The sequence below is a fragment of the Podarcis muralis genome, chromosome 11 (genome assembly GCF_964188315.1).
Source record: "Podarcis muralis chromosome 11, rPodMur119.hap1.1, whole genome shotgun sequence".
Lineage (NCBI taxonomy): Eukaryota > Metazoa > Chordata > Lepidosauria > Squamata > Lacertidae > Podarcis > Podarcis muralis.
This window is the reverse complement of record NC_135665.1, coordinates 23,147,340-23,170,453: the sequence shown is the minus strand read 5'-3', so window position 1 is coordinate 23,170,453 and position 23,114 is coordinate 23,147,340. Positions and strand designations below refer to the sequence as shown.

General features: G+C 45.1%; 1 protein-coding gene and 1 non-coding gene across 2 annotated transcripts; one reads left to right on the top strand and one right to left on the bottom strand.

The window, feature by feature from the left end:
- The first annotated feature begins 5,626 nt into the window (after nt 1-5,626).
- LOC144329252 (U6 spliceosomal RNA) lies at nt 5,627-5,734 on the top strand. Its single transcript, XR_013394742.1, has one exon. It is a non-coding gene; the product is annotated as a U6 spliceosomal RNA (small nuclear RNA).
- An 8,373-nt stretch (nt 5,735-14,107) lies between these two features.
- TICAM2 (TIR domain containing adaptor molecule 2) lies at nt 14,108-22,718 on the bottom strand. The gene is made up of 2 exons (XM_077936120.1): nt 22,430-22,718; nt 14,108-16,161 (listed from the first exon to the last, which is right to left on the bottom strand). Exons 1-2 carry the CDS (start codon nt 22,579-22,581, stop codon nt 15,426-15,428), a joined length of 888 nt encoding a protein of 295 aa, XP_077792246.1. The 5' UTR covers nt 22,582-22,718; the 3' UTR covers nt 14,108-15,425.
- Between the last annotated feature and the right edge of the window lie 396 nt (nt 22,719-23,114).

Below are 23,114 nucleotides of genomic sequence, written 5' to 3'. Positions count from 1 at the left end.
TCACACAGCCCAGCAGCTCTTATTTTCCTGCTGATGGATGGGACCAGCGTGTACTTCCCTACAGCTCTGCAAGTGTAGAACAACTGACAGTTGGAGCTGAGTGTTCTTTCTAGCAGGGAGGGGAAAAGCTGGAGCCAGTGGGTGAAGCTAGGCTTGTTTTGCCATGCTGTTCCTCCTGGGAGGAAAAGATGAAACCTCCATTGGCCCTTAGTCTCCTGTCCAATGGCAAAGACTAGAGTGTGCCTCCCTCAGCTTTGCAATTCCAAAGACTATTTTAAAATAGCCTGCAGGTCAAATAATCTTAATTAGGCCAGATGGCTTAAATATTCAAGCTGCCTTTCACTACAAGACAAGATGCGAAAACTAAAATGTGATCACAACCCAAGCTGACCACAGATAAAATGGTTTCCTGTCTCCAGATATGACAGTCCTGACAATGAAACAAGATTGCAGTTATGTCTAGCACAAAGTACACTTAACAGTCCAACCTTGGTGCAAAATGCAGTAGAGAGAGTTCTAATTTGTGTTGGGGTTTTTAATATCAATTGGCTCCACTGCTACACCAGTTTCATTGACTCGCAGTTAATTTTTTTAACAGTTCCTCATTGAGTTGTGCAAGACTGCAGCTTCTGTATGATGGTGCTATTTCATCATGTTGGAAATGTGCAATTCTCCACCACCAACAACATTTTAAAGGGTGATTTATTGGTTGTTGCATTCATTCATTGCTTTCGACAATGAAAGTCCCAAGGCTAACTCCATAGAATGCACAAACGCCTAACAGATACAAAAAGAAAACAAAGTATTATAAAATGTTAGGAACCTTTGATGCTATATGACTTGCAAAAACCTGAGGATAGGTGAGGAGAAAGTTTCCAGTCCTTATCACTAGAGATAAATTAGTTTAAATAATAGCAAAAATACCAGTTTGCTCTTTCAGGAAGTTGTCTTTCATTATGATTATACATTACTGTGGAATTACAGGGTTTAGTTGTGACTGCACCGTACATGGTCAGATGCAAATTTTCTTTTTTACTCCGCCTTTCAGCAAATGGCTGTTAAGGCAGTTCCCCTTGGGAGTCTAACAGTGTATAAACAGGCTGCAGTGCAGACAAATAAAAAAGCATTGGAAGTCACTAGTGATAGCATTTTGCTGGGCCTCTCATGCAAAACAACACCACACCCTTGAATAGACTTGCAGAGATTCCTGAATCAGCATCAAGCAAGCTGCTTCAGAATTGTTGCTTAAGCTTGCACCAGAGTTAATGGGGCACCTATCAATACCACAACAGGCCAAGATGTAAAAAGAGGTGGTACTTGTTTTGTGCCTTTCTTTGTGTTATGTTTCCTCTTAAGTATATTCAGTAGCACATGTTGGGGTGGTGCTCACCTGACCTCTGGTTGGTCGCATCGCTGCTGTTTACTGGGAGGTAGAAGGGGAGGGGCAAGGTCAGAGGGGTACAAATGTGTTCCCAGCAGTTCATTTGCACTGCACTGAGCTTTGTCACTGACTCACACCTACTCCAGGACCTCCTAGTAAGTGTCAGCAACACAACCAACTGGAGGTCAGGTGAATACCACAACCACCAAACTAAGGGCTCATCCACACACACCTTTTGCCTCTCATTAGGCACAGATCCACCCTTTAAAGCTCTGTGTCTGAGTGCTCTTTCTCACCTCGCCACTTTCCCCAGGAAACACTGCTCTTTAACACTGAATCAGAACAAATGGCAATTTGAGTTTCCAAAGGATTGTCATTTGCTCTGATTCAGCAGTAAAGAGCAGATTTCCACAGGGAAAGCGCCAGAGCAATGCAATTAATATAATATAATATAATATAATATAATATAAATGTGTAAATCTCAGACATGGAGCTTTTAAGCATGGACCTGTGCTTAGAAATGCAACACAAAAGGAAGTTAAGATGAGCCCAATGTATACTATGGCTGCTTAGGCCACAGGTGTGGCAGTATACCACAATTCCCCATGGTTAAAAATACTTTCCAAAGAGCAGTCTGCTCTATGCCCTTTCTAATGACAACTTCTCCCCACAGCAGGCAAAGTTATTCTGTTGACTTCCTTCTGTGTGCAGTTGCAGCTGCTTTAGCCTTTCAACTGAATTGCTAGGTTCTCTCACCCAGGGCTCATCTACAGTGGAGTTTAATGTGAATCTGAAGCTACTTGGGTCTCTGCTTATTTTTGTGGCATCCACACAACACCCTCATCCAAGTGGCAGCCCACACTCTCCCTCCATCGCTGCTAAATTTGGATTTTCTGAATGAGAGCAGGAAGCTGTGTAGGGAAGAGGTTAAATGCCCAATCCCTGTGTGCCACCTGTCTAGTCCTGAGAACCCTCTCCAGAATTGGCTTTTCCACTATCAGGCCAAAGGCCAAGGCATTTGCTTGTAACGTGTCATTTGGCCCCAAGGTATAAAGGAAGATGCAGCCACTGTATAGTCTCAAGCTCTGCTTCCCCACCCTAGCCCACCTTCTTCTTCTGGTTAGGCTATAGGTGTTGAGGATTATCAGGTAACAGGTGGGGCAGGAGCTACATCCTGTCTCAAAGCATCAGCACCCTCAGGATACGCTCCTCTGTGTATAGTTATAAACTCTAGCTAGAATACAGAATACATTTTGTGGACCTTAGTATCTACAAGAAAAAAGACTAATTGGAGGGAAATCCTGGAAGAGCAATTAACTTGATTAAGGAGCTAGTTGTGCTAATTTATGAGGAAAGATTAAAGGAATTAAAATACATTCAGCTTGGGTAAATGCTAAATTAAGATCGAGTGGGGGGGTATAGAAAATACATGTAACCGAACAAAGAAATACTTTTCAGATAATGTACAGCTATTCACTAGCACAAATAGGGAGACACTTTAAAAACTTCACTGTTTCCCTGGCTTAAAAGAGGACAGCTTTGCACACCATAATCAGTACTGGGCATTAACCCAAATTGGTCAAAGTTCAGATGACAAGGTATCACTGGGTGGAGGTAAATAAACGTTTTGGCTCCTACACACTCTTATTTCTTCAAACAGAACTGGCAGCTCCCACTCAAGAGAGTTTTATATTACAATACTGGAAGGAAGATTCACTGGCAGGCAGACACATACCTCTAGGTTCTTTTCCATTGCTGAAGCATTCTGGCCCCCAAATATTTCTACCTATTTGTATGTGTTTTTTCTTAGCCCCCCCCCCAACCAGTTTGCATAAGCAGGGTTGGGGATGCTATCACCCAAACTAGAGTTGTGTGTGCACCAAACATTTAGAGCACATTCCCCCCCCCCCAAGAATCTTGGGAACTGTAGTTTAACCCTTTCCAGAGCTACAATTCCTCAACCAATTAACAAACAACCAACAGTTCTCAGGATTCTTTGGGGTGGGGCAATGTGCTTTAAATATGCTGTAAGCATATGGCAGCCTTCCTCAACCTTGGGTCCCCTATCAGCCCCAGCCATCTTAGCCAACAATCAGGGATGATGAGAGTCATAGTACAACAACATCTAGGGATCCGAGGCTGAGGATCTCCGGTGTGTTGTATGTACACAACCTAAGCAAAGAAGAATCTCATGAGTCCTCTTTGTCATACATAAAGGAACAAGAACCATGGCTATCTGCTGTCCCAACATTGAATATTTGGGACCAATTTCATGGCCTGCTCAGTAAATATGAAGAAAGTCGATGACTGAGTGGTGACATTTGCTTTGTGTTTTTGCCAAGCAAACTTTACTACCTACTCATCTCTGCTCCTGTCATACCTTTGCTGACGATGGAGGTGATTCCTCAGATATTTACAAAACACTCGCTGCACGTAATGCGACAGGTTAACACAGCAAGTGGTATGGAGCCTGAAATGCTAGCAAGAGAGGTTTGCAAGCAATGATGACTCAAGTAATTGAGTCCTCTTGTACACCCTTGGGAAGGGCCAAAAACATTTCCAATTGCTCATAGCATGTGGCAACATTTGGCTCTTTAATGTTAAGCTGTTGCAGTAATCAGAAGAAACTGGGCAATGACAGCGGTGAAGGGTGTAGAATAACTGAGCGAAATGCTGTTGTTTTACACTGTAGTTACCTAATAGATAAACAGAATATATCTCTCCCAAGACATAAGTGCTGGTTGTCTGGCAGAAGGATGATTATCCTTTGGATATTTCAATATTGCACGAATTTAAAAAATGCCAATTTAATAGCTATTTCTATGGAAGTACAAATAGGGCAGGGATATTAATATCCTTGTGGAGGAATTGTGAAAAGTTGAAATGGTCTCATTAATCCACGTCATTTTGCAGTTTTGATGCTGCACAAGGTGGAGGAGAACATTTGCTTTTCTTTCCAGGTGTGGTTGACAAAAGGCTGATCACACACAGTTTTCGAAATTCCAATGCTACTTTCTCAACACAACCCTGCAGGCAGAAACAGAGTCATCATAACACAGTTCCACTGATACCCAGAGTCAGTCCAGAGGGATACCATGGTCAATGATATCAAAAGCCACTGAGACATCAAGGAGAAAGAGCAGGTTTGGATTCCCCCTGTCTATCAGAATGACCAAGGCTGATTTGGTCTCAAACCCAGGCCTGAACCCAGACAGTCATGGATCCAGATCAGGGGCCAGCAAACTTTTTCAGCAGGGGGCCAGTCCACTGTCCCTCAGACCCTGGGGGAACGACGACGACGATATTTTGGGAAAAAAAATATGAACGAATTCCTATGCCCCACAAATAACCCAGAGGTGCATTTTAAACAAAAACACACATTCTACTCATGTAAAAACATGCTGATTCCTGGACAGTCTGTGGGGCGGATTTAGAAGGCAATTGGGCCGGATCCAGCGCCTGGGCCTTAGTTTGCCTACCCATGATCCAGATCATCATTCTTATTCAGGAATGTCTGCAGTTGCTCAGCCACAATGCTCTTGATCATTCCCCGTCCCCCAAGAAGTATTTTCGACAGGGAGATAGTTGTTACAATCCATTTTTACTAATAGGGATTCTCAGAGAAAATAAAGATTGCACTCACCTTAATAAAGGCCAACACAATTATGTACAGAAGATCATTTAGGAGGGCCAGATTCCCCTAAATTCCTGGGTGCCAAATCCCAGGAATTTAATTCCTGGCTGTAATAAATATTCAAATAATAAAGAAATAATTTAATAAACCTTATTATCTATACGCCACCCATCTAGCTGGGTTAGAATAAATCAAGGTTGATTGAACTTTGCCAAACACAGAAAATCCCTGGATTTAGTGATGCTAAGTAGCCAAGCCAGAGCACAGAGCCAGCGGGATGGGCCATTAAAGGTAAAGGGACCCCTGACAGTTAGGTCCAGTCGTGGACGACTCTGGGGTTGCGGCGCTCATCTCGCTTTACTGGCCGGGGGAGCCGACATACAGCTTCTGGGTCATGTGGCCAGCATGACTAAGCCGCTTCTGGCGAACCAGAGCAGTGCACGGAAACACCATTTAACTTCCCACCAGAGAAGGTTTATCTTTGAACTGCTAGGTGGGCAGGAGCTGGGACCGAACAACGGGAGCTCACCCCATTGTGGGGATTCGAACCGCCAACCTTCTGACCGGCAAGCCCTAGGCTCTGTGGTTTAGCAGGGGATAAAGGTTTGTGGGTGCTCGCTTCGGCAGCACATATACTAAAAATTGGAACGATACAGAGAAGATTAGCATGGCCCCTGCGCAAGGATGACATGCAAATTCGTGAAGCGTTCTATATTTTTGCGGGACGCGGGTGGCACTGTGGGTAAAACCTCAGCGCCTAGGACTTGCCGATCACATGGTTGGCGGTTCGAATCCCCGCGGCGGGGTGCGCTCCTGTCGTTCGGTCCCAGCGCCTGCCAACCTAGCAGTTCGAAAGCACCCCCGGGTGCAAGTAGATAAATAGGGACCACTTATCAGCGGGAAGGTAAACGGCGTTCCGTGTGCTGCGCTGGCTCGCCAGATGCAGCTTGTCACGCTGGCCACGTGACCCGGAAGTGTCTGCGGACAGCGCTGGCTCCCGGCCTATAGAGTGAGATGAGCGCACAACCCTAGAGTCTGGCAAGACTGGCCCGTACGGGCAGGGGTACCTTTACCTTTACCTTAAAGGTTTGTGGTGGCCCATCAAGGAAACCATCAGACGGCAAGATTGCTGGGCAATGGGGAGTGGGACCCCTTCTTTGCTGGGTGCTAATGGGCAGAGGCAAAGGCCAGGTTTAGGGTTTCAGCTTTGAATGACGTAGGCTGGGGGGGGGGGTGTCCTTGGAGTCAGTTAGCAGCGAGAAGGAGGGGAGAACTCTGTGTGAGCAGAGGATACCAGGCTGGAACTAAGAGACAAAGGAAATGGCTTTTTGCTGTAGTTTGAATCTGGTTTTGCCCTTAAGCAGGAAGCCAGACTTTCATACGATGTAAATGCTCTGCAATCCTTCCACCTACGTGCAGGTTGTGTATATGCGTAAATAAAACCATATATCATAAAGACACCACAGTAGCTGCTGTGCCTCATTGTCCCAAAAGGGAACACAGATCCTGGTATGTGCACCTGCAATTCCTGGCATCTCGCACTGCTCATGGTGTGTAGCACATGGCTTATGCAGACATACTTCCACAACAAGGATGATTACCCCGAGCTCCTCTAGTCTGCTTTCTAAAGCAGACCTGTTTTCCACAGTGAGCTGATTCAACATGCAGTCCCATCCTTGTCTTAACACCTTGCTCAGAGAGAACAGCATAAAAAGCACATTGAGAGCTTGTAAAACAAGAGTAACCAAATGGAGCCTCAAGTGTTTACAGTATCAGGTGGAAATTGTGATCTCATGCATTATCTACCAGGAAATGCACTGGCAATACCAGTGCATGTCATGAAACTGCACAGACTCACCTCTGTATAGGAAAGTCTCTTACCTGCGATTAGTTATCCAATGGAGCAATCCCTTAAACTTCTAACGTATGAGATTTGCAAGCTGCAAGCCCACATCCATTTCCCAGCCTTCTGTTGGCTGTTCTTTCCCAATGCTTTGAAAGTGCCATGCCACAACTGCAAAACACATCTCTTATTTATAGCCCTCTTTTTCTCTAAGCAAGGTTAAAAGGTTAAGAACAGCCTATTCGAGGTACCGTTTTCATTGGGCTGGTCACATTTTTATGGCCTCAAAGGCTCCTTCCTCCAATCAAGGAAAAACAAAATTTATCTGAACAGACACCTCCAGTGGTATGTTGGGCACTGATTGCTGCTTCTCGGAGCAAGAACAACTTGTGCTGCTGATCATTTGCCAGTCAGTGTCTGTTACCCCCTTTTCCAGCAAAGCTCTATTCCCTGAAGAAAGAACTTGAAGCACACTCTTTTTCTTTGGTTCCCAGGAGCCTCACGTAAGCAAATTCCTCTTGTTCTGCAATTCTGGGAAAGGTATATTTGGTCGCAGTACATGCTGAAATAAAACAACAGCAAAGCTGAAATACCCAGGCATACTATTATTTAGAGAAAGCAGGATTTCTAATTGAATGAAGAGCCTATGTGCGTACAGGCTTTACGCATGTAGACTCCAGTTTCAAACTTCAAACAGTCCATATCTGGAGAGCCAGTGTGGTGTAGTGGTTAAGAGCGGTAGACTCGTAATCTGGTGAACCGGGTTCGCTTCCCCACTCCTCCACATGCAGCTGCTGGGTGACCTTGGGCTAGTCACACTTCTCTGAAGTCTCTCAGCCTCACTCACCTCACAGAGTGTTTGCTGTGGGGGAGGAAGGGATAGGAGATTGTTAGCCACTTTGAGACTTCTTAGGGTAGTGATAAAGTGGGATATCAAATCCAAACTCTTCTTGGGGCCAGGTGTGTGACATGGCAGGACAGGGCTGAGCACTGATCCACTCCATCTGTAGATGTGTGCATCAGTGGAGTCATCTGAACAAATCCTGTGGCCCTTCACTCTTCCCGCCCCTCGTTCATCATCATTGGAGACAAGTCATTTTGTAATAAAGCTGCTAATCCAAAAATGTACTGGTTGAGCGGATAGAAAGCAAACATGCAGCTGCATATTCCTGCATTGTAGGGGGTTGGACTAGATGATCCTCGGGGTACCTTACAACTCTCCAGTTTTGTGATTCTATGAATATATGATTCTGTGCACACAGAACCATCATCAGTACAGCACTTCTATAGTGCCAATATGTCTCTACAAGCCAGGGACGCAGGTGGCGCTGTGGTCTAAACCACTCAGCCTCTTGGGCTTGCCAATCAGAAGGTCGGCGGTTTGAATCCACATGACGGGGTGAGCTTCCATTGCTCTGCCCCAGCTTCTGCCAACCTAGCAGTTCGAAAGCATACCAGCACAAGTAAATAAATAGGTACCACTGCAACAGGAAAGTAAACAGTGTTTCTGTATGCTCTGGTTTCCGTTACAGTGTCCCGTTATGCCAGAAGCTGTTTAGTCATGCTGGCCATGATCCGGAAAGCTGTCTGTGGGCAAACGCTTGCTCCCTCGGCCTGAAAGCGAGATGAGCGCCACAACCCCATAGTTGTCTTTGACTGGACTTAACTGTCCAGGGGTCCTTTAGCTATTTTTTACCTTTACAAAACAGCCCCTCTCCCCTAATGGGTTTCTTTTCCTTTTCCTTGAGTAAATTCAAGCTGCAATTTTTAAATTTCTACTGACACACACAGAGAGCATTGTCCTTGGGTTTTATATAACTGTACAAATTTGAATGTGATTCCTTTTACATCTTTTAAAGGAGAGTTGCAAAATTAGCTACAGCAGCTAAAATAATAATAATGCTCAGCATACAAAAAATTCAGTGGAGTGTTTTGTATCTTATATTCCCCATATTTGCAGTGGAGATATTTCCTTGCAGGGGGAGTTTCTGAAGCCAATCTTCCTGTATATTCATTGATGCATATGCTAAACATTGTGTACTCTCTATTTATGGACTGTGGTGGCCTTCAACTTGTATTGTATGTATGTATATAATCTGACAAGCTGCATCAGTCCTCTAGAAAAACACATTCAGTACACTTAAGCATCATGACATATAACCAGTCTGCCACGTATCAACACACCCTCTGAATTATATTTATAAACTGCTTTATAGACCAAGGCTTTCAGTGTTCTGATATGGAATAACTACTTTGCTGCTGAGATTTTTTACTATTTTTATCATATGCTTTCCTGACTTCAGATGTGATGGAGATCACATCAGATTAGCACTTCTTTAGCATGGTGGAGGAGGAAAGGGGGTGTTAATTCTCCTAAAATAAATAGAGCAATGCAAGTATCAAAGTGTAACATTCCACATAGTGTTAAGCACAGCCTGGTACAAACAAAGGAAGGATAAAAAAGGACAACTACTAGCCAATGGTCTTGCACTGCAACATTGCACTTGAACTGTGGAGCCTGTGCAAACTAACAACTGCCCAAGAGCACAGTGATAGAATTTCAAGCTTTGGCTTCCAGGGCAGCACAGTGCCATGGCCTTTGCAAGCACCTGACACCCTGGGGAAGCTGCCAGAGTGACTGAGCCCCGCTACCAGTTGACAGTGCTGACAGCAAAGAGAGCTCACTTCTCTGCCAACCACAGCATCTTTAAGTAGCCAACTCACTGAGTTTTGTAGGGTTGTGAAGAGGCTGGCTGATGCCAGTCCTTCTTCAGGGTCAACAGAACCCTCTGGGGCCAACTATGACAAATTTGCAAGGCACTTTGAGAAGAAAGTTACTCATATTCACTCCAAACCCGATGCTATTGAGGCTGAAAGATGAGCGGAAATGTCCAGGGCCACGCCTGTTACGATTATATGAGATTGGCTTCGGTTGTTGCAACTCAAGTATATTGACAAGTCACCCAGTACGTTTCCGAGCACAATTCAAAGTGTTGGTGCTGACCTTTAAAGCCTTAAATGGCCTCGGCCCAGTATACCTGAAAGAGTGTCTCCACACCCATCATTCAGCCGGGACACTAAGCTCCAGCTCCAAGGGCCCTCTGGCAGTTCCCTCACTGTGAGAAGTGAAGTGACAGGAACCAGGCAGAGGGCCTTCTTGGTTGTGGCACCTGCCTTGTAGAACACCCTCCTATCAGATGTCAAGGAGATAAAGAACTATACAACTTTTAGATGACATCTGAATGCAGCCCTGTATTGGGAAGGTTTTAATGTTTGATGTTTTATTATGTTTTTATATCATTTGGAAGCCATCCAGAGTGGCTGGGGCAACCCAGACAGGGAATCATCACCATCATCATCATCATCATCATCATCTGTTCATCCCACGTTACTCTGGAGCCATGCCCATATGACTTATGAGAGCTAGCTGGGCAGTGACTGGGGGGAGTTGGTATGGGGAGTGGTAAACGCCTCTTTGTGGAAGATGCCAATGGCAGAGGTGCTAGTGCCCTCTCGCAAGGGGCCATCCCTGGACCCTGAGGTATTAAAAAACGACTGCTCAATAGCTAATGTCCCCTTGGGGGGTAAGGTGATGGAAAGGGTGATGACTGCTCAACTTTAGGTGTGTTATGATGAGACTAATTACATAGATCCATTTCAGTGGGGTTTTGACACCTAAATGGCTTGGTCGCCCTGACCAAGTACTATCTCAGCAGCTTTTGACACCATCAGCTATGGTATCCTCCTGGAGTGGCTCTCTGAGGTGGGAGTGGGAGGCAAGATGATATGATGGTTCTGCTCTTACCTGCAGTACCAGGACCAGAAGTTAGCACTGGGGGATATTTTTCCAGGTCTGTCACTGTTGCACTAGGGCATCCATATGGAAAGGAGAAGGCTGTCACGTAGGAGATGGAATCTGAGCCAGTGCAGTTTTTGCCTAACTGGTTGAACCTGCTGAAATTCCTTGTTCTACCTAATTGTTAAAGCACAGGCGCCCTGCCCTTCTTTGCATCTGGTCACCCTAATTTTAACTTTTGTTTTCAACCAACCATCACACAGGAGAATAGAGGTGCCACAGAATGAGAGAAGCTATCTGCTAACGTATGTAAAGAGGGTTGTAGAAGTTAGTCTGCCAGCTATGTAATGAAAAAGCCTGGAGCAACTGGCACTAACTCTTTGGAGACCACAGTTGTTCATGCGGTTCAAGACATGTTGCAACACGCCATTTTGTGGTTTGATGGGAATGAGGCCAATTGATGGAAGCTCTCTGCTGAGAAGCCTTTTTTCATGAATTCGAGCTGTATAAACACATCAAAAAAGAAAGATCTGGAATGACTGAAGGAACCAAGACAGCTGCTGAAGCATCATACTGATTTATGGTCCAATATCTGCGCCTTGGATGTTGGGAGACGAGCCCCGTTACTGGGCAAGGGCCAGGCAACTTTGTCATCTCCAGCTTGTTTGTTATTTGGTTTGAATGGCAGGCACAACACAAGAGACTCTGCTCTGTTGCAGTTGAAGTAGTTTACAGTGCAAAAATTAAAGAGTGGCCTAACAGATCCTTTGCATAAAGTGGCCACAATAGGGACCAGGCATGGAGACGCAGGTCACTTCTGTGTCCACAGCAGCTGTTTATCAGCTCCATCTGGTACGCAGGCTGAGACCCTACCTGCCCACACACTGTCTCGCCAGAGTGGTGTATGCTCTAGTTATCTCTCGCTTGGACTACTGCAATGCGCTCTATGTGGGGCTACCTTTGAAGGTGACCTGGAAACTACAACTAATCCAAAATGCAGCAGCTAGACTGGTGACTGGGAGCAGCCGCCGAGACCACATAACACTGGTATTGTAAGATCTACATTGACTCCCAGTACGTTTCCAAGCACAATTCAAAGTGTTGGTGCTGACCTTTAAAGCCCTAAACGGCCTCGGTCCAGTATACCTGAAGGAGCATCTCCACCCCCATCATTCAGCCCGGACACTGAGGTCCAGTGCCGAGGGCCTTCTGGCGGTTCCCTCATTGTGAGAAGCCAAGTTACAGGGAACCAGGCAGAGGGCCTTCTCGGTAGTGGCGCCCACCTTGTGGAACGCCCTCCCAGCAGATGTCAAAGAGAAAAACAACTACCAGACTTTTAGAAGACATCTGAAGGCAGCCCTGTTTAGGGAAGCTTTTAATGTTTAATAGACTATTGTATTTTAATATTCTGTTGGAGGCTGCCCAGAGTGGGCGTGATATAAATTTATTATTATTATTATTATTATTATTATTATTATTATTATTATTATTATGTTGATGGCTCTGCTCAACACAGCATTATTTAATAGCCAAAGCAAGTGCAAACAGGGCTACCAACAAGCCCTTAACTCAAGTTTTCAACCTTTATGAGTCCACGGCTCCTTTGTACTTGTTCTTTCTGCAGTACCCCTTGGGGCTCAGGAACTGTTATGTGTCACCCCTTGCCTGCAGAGCTGGCAGCCTCCCTTGTGGAGTCTCCTCTCCTCTCCCCTCTGCTTGGGAGTCATCCAGGCAGCATCTGTTGCCCCCCCCCCCCCGGTCTCTGAGCTGCCCCCCCCCCATCTGCCCCAAAGAGAGGTGGCCTGGAAGAAGAGTTTGGATATGATATCCCGCTTTATCACTACCCGAAGGAGTCTCAAAGCGGCTAACATTCTCCTTTCCCTTCCTCCCCCACAACAAACACTCTGTGAGGTGAGTGAGGCTGAGAGACTTCAGAGAAGTGTGACTGGCCCAAGGTCACCCAGCAGCTGCATGTGGAGGAGCAGGGAATCGAACCCGGTTCACCAGATTACGAGTCCACTGCTCTTAACCACTATACCACACTGGCTTCCTACACTGGGAAGAGGATGCCCCCAGGCTTACTGGCCCAATGGAGACTGGCCAAAGGTGAATGTGAGGCCAGCACCTTACCTTGGGAGGCAGCAATGGCAGCAGCAGGCGCTGTTGGGCCTGCATGGCGGAGAGGCTCCCTTTCAGCACCGGGCACTCAACTCCCAAGCAGGCCTTGCACACAGCAAGCATAGGAAAGGCCAGCACAGTACCTACCTGGGCTCCCACTTGTCTGTTCATTCCAAAACAACAAGGGCTGGTGGACTGGCTGGCTGAGTTCCCTCGCCTGCTTACTCCGAGTCCACCTCAGCTCCTGGCAACCAGCACCCCCTGGCCAGCCCCAGAGGCACCATTCACCTGGGGAGGACATTGTAGCCAGGGCTGCTGCAACAAACAACTGTTCAAGCCATTGGGAGGCAGAGATGCAAGAGGACATAAGAGGATGGAGGAAAGGAAAGAGGGACAGAGGCCAGTGTTGCCCGCGGCACCCCTGACCATCATTCAAGGCACCCCAGGGTGCTACGGCACACTGCTTGAAAACCACTGCCTTAACTGAATGAGTCACCCTTTGTTAACACTTGAGCTCCACAAGGAACTTCCAATATTTCAAAACGTCATAGAACAAGCTTCCAACTCCATTGTGGCCCTTTAAAAATGCAGTGAGCATCTTAGCTTTTCTTACAGAAAGCCCCACAGATGACAGGTTCCATCTGAACCATGTGGAAATGACATTATTAAGGAGGCGTGGAGAACATGGCACTTTGAGCTGAGTTTGAAGATACAATAGTCTTTAGCAGGAAAGACTTAGTTCTTATCTGGTACCACAGTAAGTTTCTCAGATGCTGGAAAGCCAAATACAGTCCTCCAGCAAACCTGATTTGAAGGCCAAAGACTGGCAGTAGTTTTACAGACCGCTGCAACTGGTTTGAGAACAAGATCCTCTCCAACATTATACACCAAGCTGGGCAACCTGTGACTCTCTAGATGTTGTTGAGCTACCATTCACTATCATCCCAGACAACTGGCCATGCTGGCTAGGGCTAATGGGATTTGAGAATCCCACAACTTTATATGCACAGAAGGGGAAAGAAGGATGACGACCAACTAAGGAGAAATGGCCTCTGAAACTGACGGACTATGCTGAAATGGTGAAATTAACTGCCAAATTAAGAAGACGTAATGACGGAGTGCTTAAGGAGGAGTGGAGTCCACTGATGGATCCATCAAATTATCACCCATATATGGAGTCACTGGCAGGATTTGAAATATAAGCAGTGGATTATTGAAAGAATTAATGATGATGGAGTTTAGAAAATTAAAACTTACGTGTTGTAAAACAGCTAACAAGAAGGAGTAAAAAAAAAAACAGGAAAGGAGGGGTGGGAAGTCAAGAAGAAACTGCATGTCGTTGTTGTTTTAATTACATGATGATAAGTATTTTGGAATATTTTTGGAGATTTAATAAAAATGATATTGGGAAAAAGAGAATACCACAACATGGAGGGCAACAAGTTCTTCATTCTTGGTGTAAACACACAAGTACACAGACATTTCTTTTTGTCCCCTTGCTGTGCCTGGTTGAACAGGTTTCTGAAACAATGCAAAACCTGTTCACTAAAGATGGAAGTAAGATGAGTGTACACACAACTGACTGCAATCCCTCTTTCAATCCATGTTCAATTCTCTCTCTAAAAATTGTCCAATTCCAGCAAAAGCTGCCTTACATTGCATTAGACCCGTGGATCCCCAACCTTTTTGGGGTCACAGCCCCAAAAACCATCCCCGGTTCCTGCTACTCTATAAAAAGCGTTATTCAGAATAGCAGTTTGCATGACCCGTGAAGGAGGATTATAGGTAAAGGTAAAGGGACCCCTGACCATTAGGACCAGTCGTGACTGACTCTGGAGTTGCGGCACTCATCTCGCTTTATTGGCCGAGGGAGCCGGCGTACACCTTCTGGGTCATGTGGCCAGCATGACTAAGCCGCTTCTGGCAAACCAGAGCAATGCACGGAAATGCCGTTTACCTTCCCACCTATTTATCTACTTGCACTTTGACGTGCTTTCGAACTGCTAGGTTGGCAGAAGCAGGGACTGAGCAATAGGAGCTCACCCAGTGGCGGGGATTCGAACTGCCGACCTTCTGATCGGCAAGTCCTAGGCTCTGTGGTTTAACCCACAGCGCCACCTGTGTCCCTCGAAGGAGGATTATAACACAACAGAATTCAAAACGGTAATGAATAACTGCACATTTATTCAAAATCCAATGAAAACTATTTAGTTCAATTAGTGCAACAGTGATAACAGCTTCTCAAAGTCTGATAGTCATTTACACCTCCAGAGCCACCCTATTTCATACACACACTCCAGGTAACTGCTCCCCCTCCCTGGGGATGGTACTGCCCACTTTGAGAACCACAGAGTTTAGACCATTGGACCATCTAGCCCAGTATTGTCAAATCTCACTGGTAGTGTCCCTCCCAGGCAGAGCTACTTCTGGCTCTATGAAAGATCATTTAACTGGAGATGCCAAGGGCTAGATCAGTTTCTGTAACCCCTGATCTATGAACCCTCTCTGCAAAGCTTCCATGAAGTCAGCTCTTACAGCTAGGGAGAATTTTCTGCCATGAGACACAGTTAAGTGTTAGGATGATTAACACTCAGTGGGGATCATTTGAAAAAAGCAGTTCTTTGGGGTGTAAGGGGTTTTTGCAGAAATTGCCTTAATAGGTTTGCCACTCGAGCAGCTTTCGCACCTCTTCCTTCTTCTTTTCATACTGCCATATGGCTTGCTGTTGCCTGTATCTCGAGTCCTGGAAAATGTTCTTCACTTGCTGGGCAAATCCAGGGCTATCTTCCTGTAGCGTGTTAATGGTCTGGAGGATGAAAGGAGTCCTCTCCCTTGGGAGCGGGTTATTCCGCGGCCTCATTGGGATGACGGTGTATCCTTTGTGCGGTATGGTCAACGCACTGAACAGACAAGTGCAGAACTGGAACTCGCACCAAAGCTCACTTAAGAAGTTTTCAGTCAGCAAGATGATTATCCAAGCAGACCCATTCATTGCATCGTTTAAATTTTCAAAGAGATGCCTCCCACCAGGCATTTCGGCAAATATGATTCCTGGTTTAATGCAGAATTCATTCTGTAGCAAGTCCTGGACTCTAGCAGCTTCCTCGACATCTTCCTCAGCATGAAGAACCACAAACCTGTAAAAAACATCTCCAGCATCTTCATCACTGCTGTGAATTTCTTCAGTATTGGTATTGCCACTGGTTTCTTCACCCAGTGACAGTTCAAACGTTTTGGGCTTTTGCTTAAAGCCTTCTTGTCCTGGACTTGCACGGTTGTCCTTCACACTGTTTCTTGGAGAAAAAGGAAACGTTCTTTTGGAGTTTCCATTTCCCATTGCAGCAAAACACCCAGATCTAAAGACGATGAAGTATCCCAATTTTTCCAGCCTATAGAATAAACGAAAAAGAAGTTCAGAAGGGAAAAGATCTCCGTCTTTTAACATGGCACAAGATTCATTCAAAGCTATTCCTGAAATCACAAGGGATCTAGGGCAGCAGTGGTGGGGGAAGCAGAAGTATTTCAAGGCAAGACTGGAAAGTACATTACATCGAAAGCATGTGAAGCAGCAGGAAGGAGGAGGAAAAAGGGGATTTAAGAGCCTCTCTAATATACCGTACATACACAGAACAGACAGCTGACTGCAGAGCTCTGGAGAAACTGCAATAGCCACACTTCTGGACTGTGACGTGATAAGAAGTCTATAAAAGTATAAAAGGCTTAGGGAATTTTTAAATGTTTGATCTTTTATTGTGTTTTTAATATTCTGTTGGAAGCCGGCCAGAGTGGCTGGGGAAACCCAGCCAGATGGGTGGGGTATGAATGGATGAATGAATGAATAAAACAACAACAACAGCAACAACATAATACAGGATATTAGTTAGTTTCTGGTGCTATTTAAACAGGGTATTTCTCCCCAAAAAAGACAGAACACATGTACATAACTATTAATAAACTTTTTAGTTTGTTGCAGTACTTTGGGGTTGTTTTATGTTATGATTTGTATTGTTTAAAATTGGTTTTATTATGGGTGTGTGTGTTTTTTTAACTGAATATTTTTTTATTAATGTTGTGAGCTGCCCAGAATGAAACACCACAATTTCAAAAAAAAAATTATATTTCACAAACCTGGGAAGGCCACTATTTTAGATGCCTTTATACTTCCCCATTTTTAGTTACTTTAGCATTTCAATTTGCTGTGAAAAGGAAACGGGTATCTAACACTTCAGGTGGTTAAAGCTCTGCACATCAGCAAATGGCTGCTGAAATACTCCCCCTGCAGCTGTTTTCAAGCAGTGGCCAAAGGGTTAACTAACAGGGCACACCGTGTAGCAGGTCCCTGCCAAGGGCACACCGAAAAATGCACTCCCAGGAATGTAGGCATCCTTTTTCTCTCAGAAGCTGCATACTGGAATCTACAACAGGAAGCCATCCTTTCAGACTACATAGCACATGCTAAAGAGTCTTTGTCCCTGTCAGTGCTGTGGAAGCACTGAATATATGATGCATGTGAGCTTATCAACTCCCCCAAATAAGCAAACCGCAGATGTGCTCACTATGTTGAACATAAAAGAAAAACCAAGAATATTCTGAAACTACCGTGCCAAAAAAACCCACAGGCCAGGATCCAGAGAGCCTAGGGTGCAATTGGAAAGGAATTGTTGAGAATCATAGAACTAAAGAGCTGGAATGACCCCTGAGGGTCACCCAGTCCAACCCTTGTAATGCAGGAATCTCAACATGTGGTCCCCCATCCAATTTGAAACCATACCAGACCTTGCTTAGCTTTGTAAATGTGCCAGCAGTTTTATTGCTGCAAGTACCACTCATGTATTGGGGGGGGGGGTCACTTGTTTCCCTAACTCAGAGCTTTCCAAACTGTGTGTCATGACATGTTAGTGTGTTGGCTACAGTGTGTCGCGCAAACACTCGTATAAGGGGTTTGTTTAACCCTTGGTTTGCTAGTAAAACTGAGATACTGTGTCGCGAAAGTATGCATGTCTAAAAAGTGTGTCACCAACATGAAAAGTCTGAAAAGCTCTGTCCTAAGTGTTTATATTAATGTATACTGCACTGCCACTTGCATGGGTGTAATAATAATATTATAATAATAATTTATTATTTGTACCCCGCCCATCTGGCTGGGTTTCCCCAGCCACTCTGGGCAGCCTCCAACAGAATATTAAAATACAATAGTCTATTAAACATTAAAAGCTTCCCTAAACAGGGCTGCCTTCAGATGTCTTCTAAAAGTCTGGTAGTTGTTTTTCTCTTTGACATCTGATGGGAGGGCGTTCCACAGGGCGGGCGCCACTACCGAGAAGGCCCTCTGCCTGGTTCCCTGTAACTTGGCTTCTCGCAGTGAGGGAACCGCCAGAAGGCCCTCGGCACTGGACCTCAGCGTCCGGGCAGAATGATGGCCACCCCCTGCTCAAGTAAAACAATAGAAATACTTAACTGACCAATCACATCAATCCTGCCCCCCCCAACAAAAGTCCTGCATCCCTTAACAAAAATCCTGGCTGCACTCATGGCCACTGGGGATACCTCCCTGACTCTCAGGTCAGCTTAAGGTGGTAGTGAGAATGAGGGACAGCAAGCAGGCAAATTCATAGATACGGCTATCAATGGCTGCATTTACCTTTGGGTCCCATGGCCCTGAATACCAGTTGCTGGAGAATATGAGCAGGAGAGTGTTAATGCGCACATGTGCTACTGATAGGCTTTCCATAGCCAGCAGGTTGCTTATTGTGAGAACAGAATGCTGACTGTGGTGTAATATAGCAGGGCTCTTCTGTTCTCAAGGAGGGGTTGAAATTTAAATGATAACAACCCTTGCTGAAGAAGCCTGGAATGAGCAGTGAAAAACGAGCTGTGCATACAAGATTGATTATCTGATGAATATGTTACCTTTCTGTATAAAATGCTCACCAGACCTGGCTCAGATGCAACTGCAGACTTTGCTGTTTTATTTTTTGGGGAACAGCACCACCTTATGGCACAGGTACACTGCAAGTGCTGTATTAATAGGCACTTTAATATGCACACATGAAACCGTAGCCAAACGCTGGCCTGAGCTCAGTCTGTTTTCCTATGGCAGTTAGTACTGTGCAGAGAATATATCTTGATATAGAACAGGTTGGAATTCCCCATCAGTGATTCCCGCGTTTTACTTAACACACAACTAGGATTAAAAGGCTACCAGGCAGACATAAACCAGGCAACTATCTTCAGGGCACTTCAGATACAGCCAGGCAGCTCTGATTTTAGGAGCTGGAATGGGGTTGTTTTTCACAGCTGCTGTTCCCTCCAGCCTGAATGTTTCAGCTCTACATCCAATAGGTCTAATGTTTGTAATGAATCTGCTCTGTGAGTCTAGCCAATATTCCAGAATACAATGAATCCACCTAGGGTGGATTCAGCCAAACAGTTTGGCTGAATGCTGAAATGGCTGAGATCTCCAGTCATTTTTGGTCTGAGCAAACAACCATTGGCACCATCTGTTATTTTTAAGGTTCTCAGTGGACAGAGACGCAACAGCAGAGACAGGCAGAGGACTAAGTATGGCCTATCCATCTGAGTCATTAAGTGTCTTTTGCAGGAACACTTCCTGCACTCCTGGTTGTGAATGCAACCAGGCATGTAGAAAACTGTTGGTATGCCCTGACCCTATGAACCCTATAAACATGAAATAATCAACACAGAAGTAGAATCAGCAGAAAGGACATGCATAATAGAGGAACTCAGCTGTAAACATAAGACATTAAAAAATTCAATTTTTGCAGAACCTGCATACTATTTCCTCAATCTGCTTCGTTCAACAGCTCACATTTTAGCTCAGATGGTTAGAGCGTGGTGCTGATAATGCCAAGGTTGCAGGTTCGATCCCCGTATGGGACAGCTGCATATTCTGCATTGCATGGGGTTGGACTAGATGATCCTCAGAGACCCTTCCAACTCTACAGTACTATGATGCTATAGACATACCAGTGTAAGCTTCGCTGTGACTTTCAGGTGAAGTTCAATGCAGGAAACCAGCCACAGCTTTAAAGGCAAGAAGGAATAGAAGCAGTCTCATTTATTTATAGCAGACAAAGCTAGCGAAAGGCAGTGACACCTGGGAATTGAGCATCAGCTTGAGATCTCAAAGGGCCCTCTACCTAATTAACTTCCTGGCTAAAAACTGCTAAATAAACTCACTCAAATTACCTTGCAGATGGCAAATGTTCTTAATAGCTGATCCACAAACCAATAGATACAAGGTGGTTAAGAAAGGAATGGTTAGAGGAAAGACATAATCCAGCCCGGGGGAAAACAACAACAAGACTTAAAGTTGCAACACTTTATGAACAATTTACTTTTCCCCATTACTTCTTGTATGCTCTCAATGAAAAACAAAACCTGGCACACCTAAACCCCTGTGTTATATTGTGTTTTAAGTTCTAAAACATGTTCTAGGCACATTGGTCCAACATCCCTCCCCTGACCCTCAAATCAGAACATGTGAAACAATAGTTTTTCTTTAGATCAATTTGAATTGAAGAGTGCAGTATGCAGCCCTCTGGGTGATACAGAACTCTTCCTCAAACTAGATGTTTGGAAAAGGAAGGTAAACCAAAGGAAGAGATGTTCTGATGACAAGAGTTGCTATTGTGCCTGTTTGGAGAGGATTTTTTACTCACATACAAACTCTGTATAAACCCCAAATCTACTAACATTAAACAGAAGCACAAAAACCCCAAGAGAAAAAATATCCAGCTACAACCACACTTCCTTTTTTTTAAAAAGCAAAAGAACTCAATTTTCTCTTATCCCTACCCTCTAAAAAATCTCTACAGTAAGCAAGTCTTACATTGCCTCTTAAATATAGTCAGGCAATGGGGAAATCCAAGTCGCAACTAGAAACTCTCATGTTCTTTGCAGACAAAACATTTTTTTAACTTAACTAGTAGAATAGTTTTACCATGCTGAAAAACATTTTTTTCAACTTTTACTTCTATGAAATGAATCCTACAAACTTCTGGGCTGATTTATATTATGTACAGTGTTTTTAAAAGAAAATGGGTGGTGTGTCCAACTAAATCATACTCAAAGCAGACCCGCTGAGATAAATTAAGTCAACTGATTTCAGTGGGTCTACTTTTGAGTATGATTCATCTGGACACCACACCATATGGTTCTTCAGAAATCTGAGAGAGAAACAAGAAGTTGGATTTCCAGAGAGTCCAAATCCAGGCACATCCAACATCAAAGGGAAGACAGCAGCAGATTGCGATCCACCTCCTCTCTTACTTCCAGCATTTTCAACTTGATACCTTCACTTTCCCTTTTCGAAGCCACCTCCACAGGCTGGAAGATTGTTAGGAAATACTGTATGCCCCTTTCCCTACCGCTCCCAGAATTATGCGGGTACCAATTTAGGCTGCTCTGACCTCTAGCTATCAATCAGGCCTTTGGTTGATTTGATTTACATCTTATGCCCTTTTAAAACGTGGTGTGTGGGGGTTTTTTTTGGGGGGGTCATTATCGGGTTGTTGTTTTTATGTTGATTATGTATTTTGTGGTTTTATATTTTTATTTTATTCTGTGAACCGCCCTGAGACCTCCAGGTATAGGCAGTGGCGTAGCGTGGGGGGTGCAGGGGGGGCCGGCTGCACCGGGCGCAACATCTGGGGTTAGGGCAAATCCACGGGTTAGGGGGCGCACATCCACAGGTTAGGGGGCGCAAATCCACGGGTTAGGGGGCGCAAATTACTTGCCTTGCCCCGGGTGCTGACAACCCACGCTACGCCACTGGGTATAGGGCGGTATATAAATTCTAATTCTAATTCTAATAATAGCCTCTGAGCCTTTGCAGGAGTGTTGAACAAATAAAATAACTGGGGAGGTGGGGGGGTGGGAGCTCTGAGAGAAGCATCCAGTATAATAATAATTGTTTTAATAATTTGTTATTTATACCCCACCCACCTGGCTGGGTTTCCCCAGCCAGAATATTAAAAACAGAATAAAACATCAAACATTAAAAACTTAGAATCATAGAATCATAGAGTTGGAATAGACCACAAGGGCCATCGAGTCCAACCCCCTGCCAAGCAGGAAACACCATCAGAGCACTCCTGACATATGGTTGTCAAGCCTCTGCTTAAAGACCTCCAAAGAAGGAGACGCCACCACACTCCTTGGCAGCAAATTCCACTGTCGAACAGCTCTTACTGTCAGGAAGTTCTTTCTAATGTTTAGGTAGAATCCTCTTTCTTGTAGTTTGGATCCATTGCTCCGTGTCTGCTTCTCTGGAGCAGCAGAAAACAAGCTTTCTCCCTCCTCTATATGACATCCCCTCCTCTATATGACATAAACTTACCTAAATAGGGCTGCTTTCAGATGTCTTCTAAAAGTCAGACAGTTGTTTATTTCCTTGACATCTGATCTATCAATCCAGTGACTAGATTTTGGTAGCATCATCTCTTTTAAGATGACACAATACGCTTTTCTTTCTCTTCCCCTACGCTGCAAAAGCCCATTGAAATGAGGGTTGGGGGGGGGGGAGCCGTCTGGCTGCCAAAGGGGCTTCGCGTCGGACAAGGGGCGAGGGAGAGGAACGGGGGTCGCCGCTGCTGGAGCTTCACCTGCAGCATCTGCTTGAGAAGCAGCACTTACCTGTCGAGCAGGTGAGCCTGGTCCTTCTCCCCGCGGCGGAGGCGTCCGGCAACGTCCAGCTTCTCTCCCCCCGAGGAAGTTGTGGCCGGGAGGCGTTGTGTCTCAGCGCCTTTTACGTCCGGCCGCTGCTGAGAAAAGGGGAAGCATGACATGGACGGGGCGGGCCCAGAGCTTGAACCCGTCGCCTTTTTCTACAAAAGCAGCAAGAAGGAGCTTGCCACCCCCTCTGCCAGCTTCCCATCCGGAGGGAGCTGGCCAAAGAAAGGAGCAATCGTGTCCCTCGGGTGGACCCGTCGACATCTTAGACTGATGTCAACATAAGGACAGTATGTGAATTAGGACTGTGTAACATACAATGCTTGTGTGCGCGCGCGCGCGTGTCTTACTCCAGTCATGCACACACACAAACAAACACACTGTGTGTGTTTTGGTGTGTGTGTGTCTTACGCATAGAAGCCAACTCCTAGGGGCCAAGGTCCTTTCACCTTCCCCCAATAAAATATTTGACGGGGCCGTTCACCCCCCCCCCCAAAAAAAGTTGATAGGCATTTCCATTATTGATTATATGGGGCGGAGCTTACCTGGGCTCCCCCAATATTTTATTCAAGTTGGCACCCTTGCTCTTACCCTTGGATAAATGCAATGATATTTTAAATGAGTTTACATAGATATATAAGGTTATTGA

Excerpts from the sequence above, each read along its gene's own strand:
- TICAM2 (XM_077936120.1), bottom strand. The coding sequence starts at position 22,581 with ATGTCATGCTTCCCCTTTTCTCAGCAGCGGCCGGACGTAAAAGGCGCT. Across the intron at positions 16,162-22,429 it reads CAGGCTCACCTGCTCGACAG|GCTGGAAAAATTGGGATACT; the intron begins GTAAGTGCTGCT and ends TTTATTCTATAG.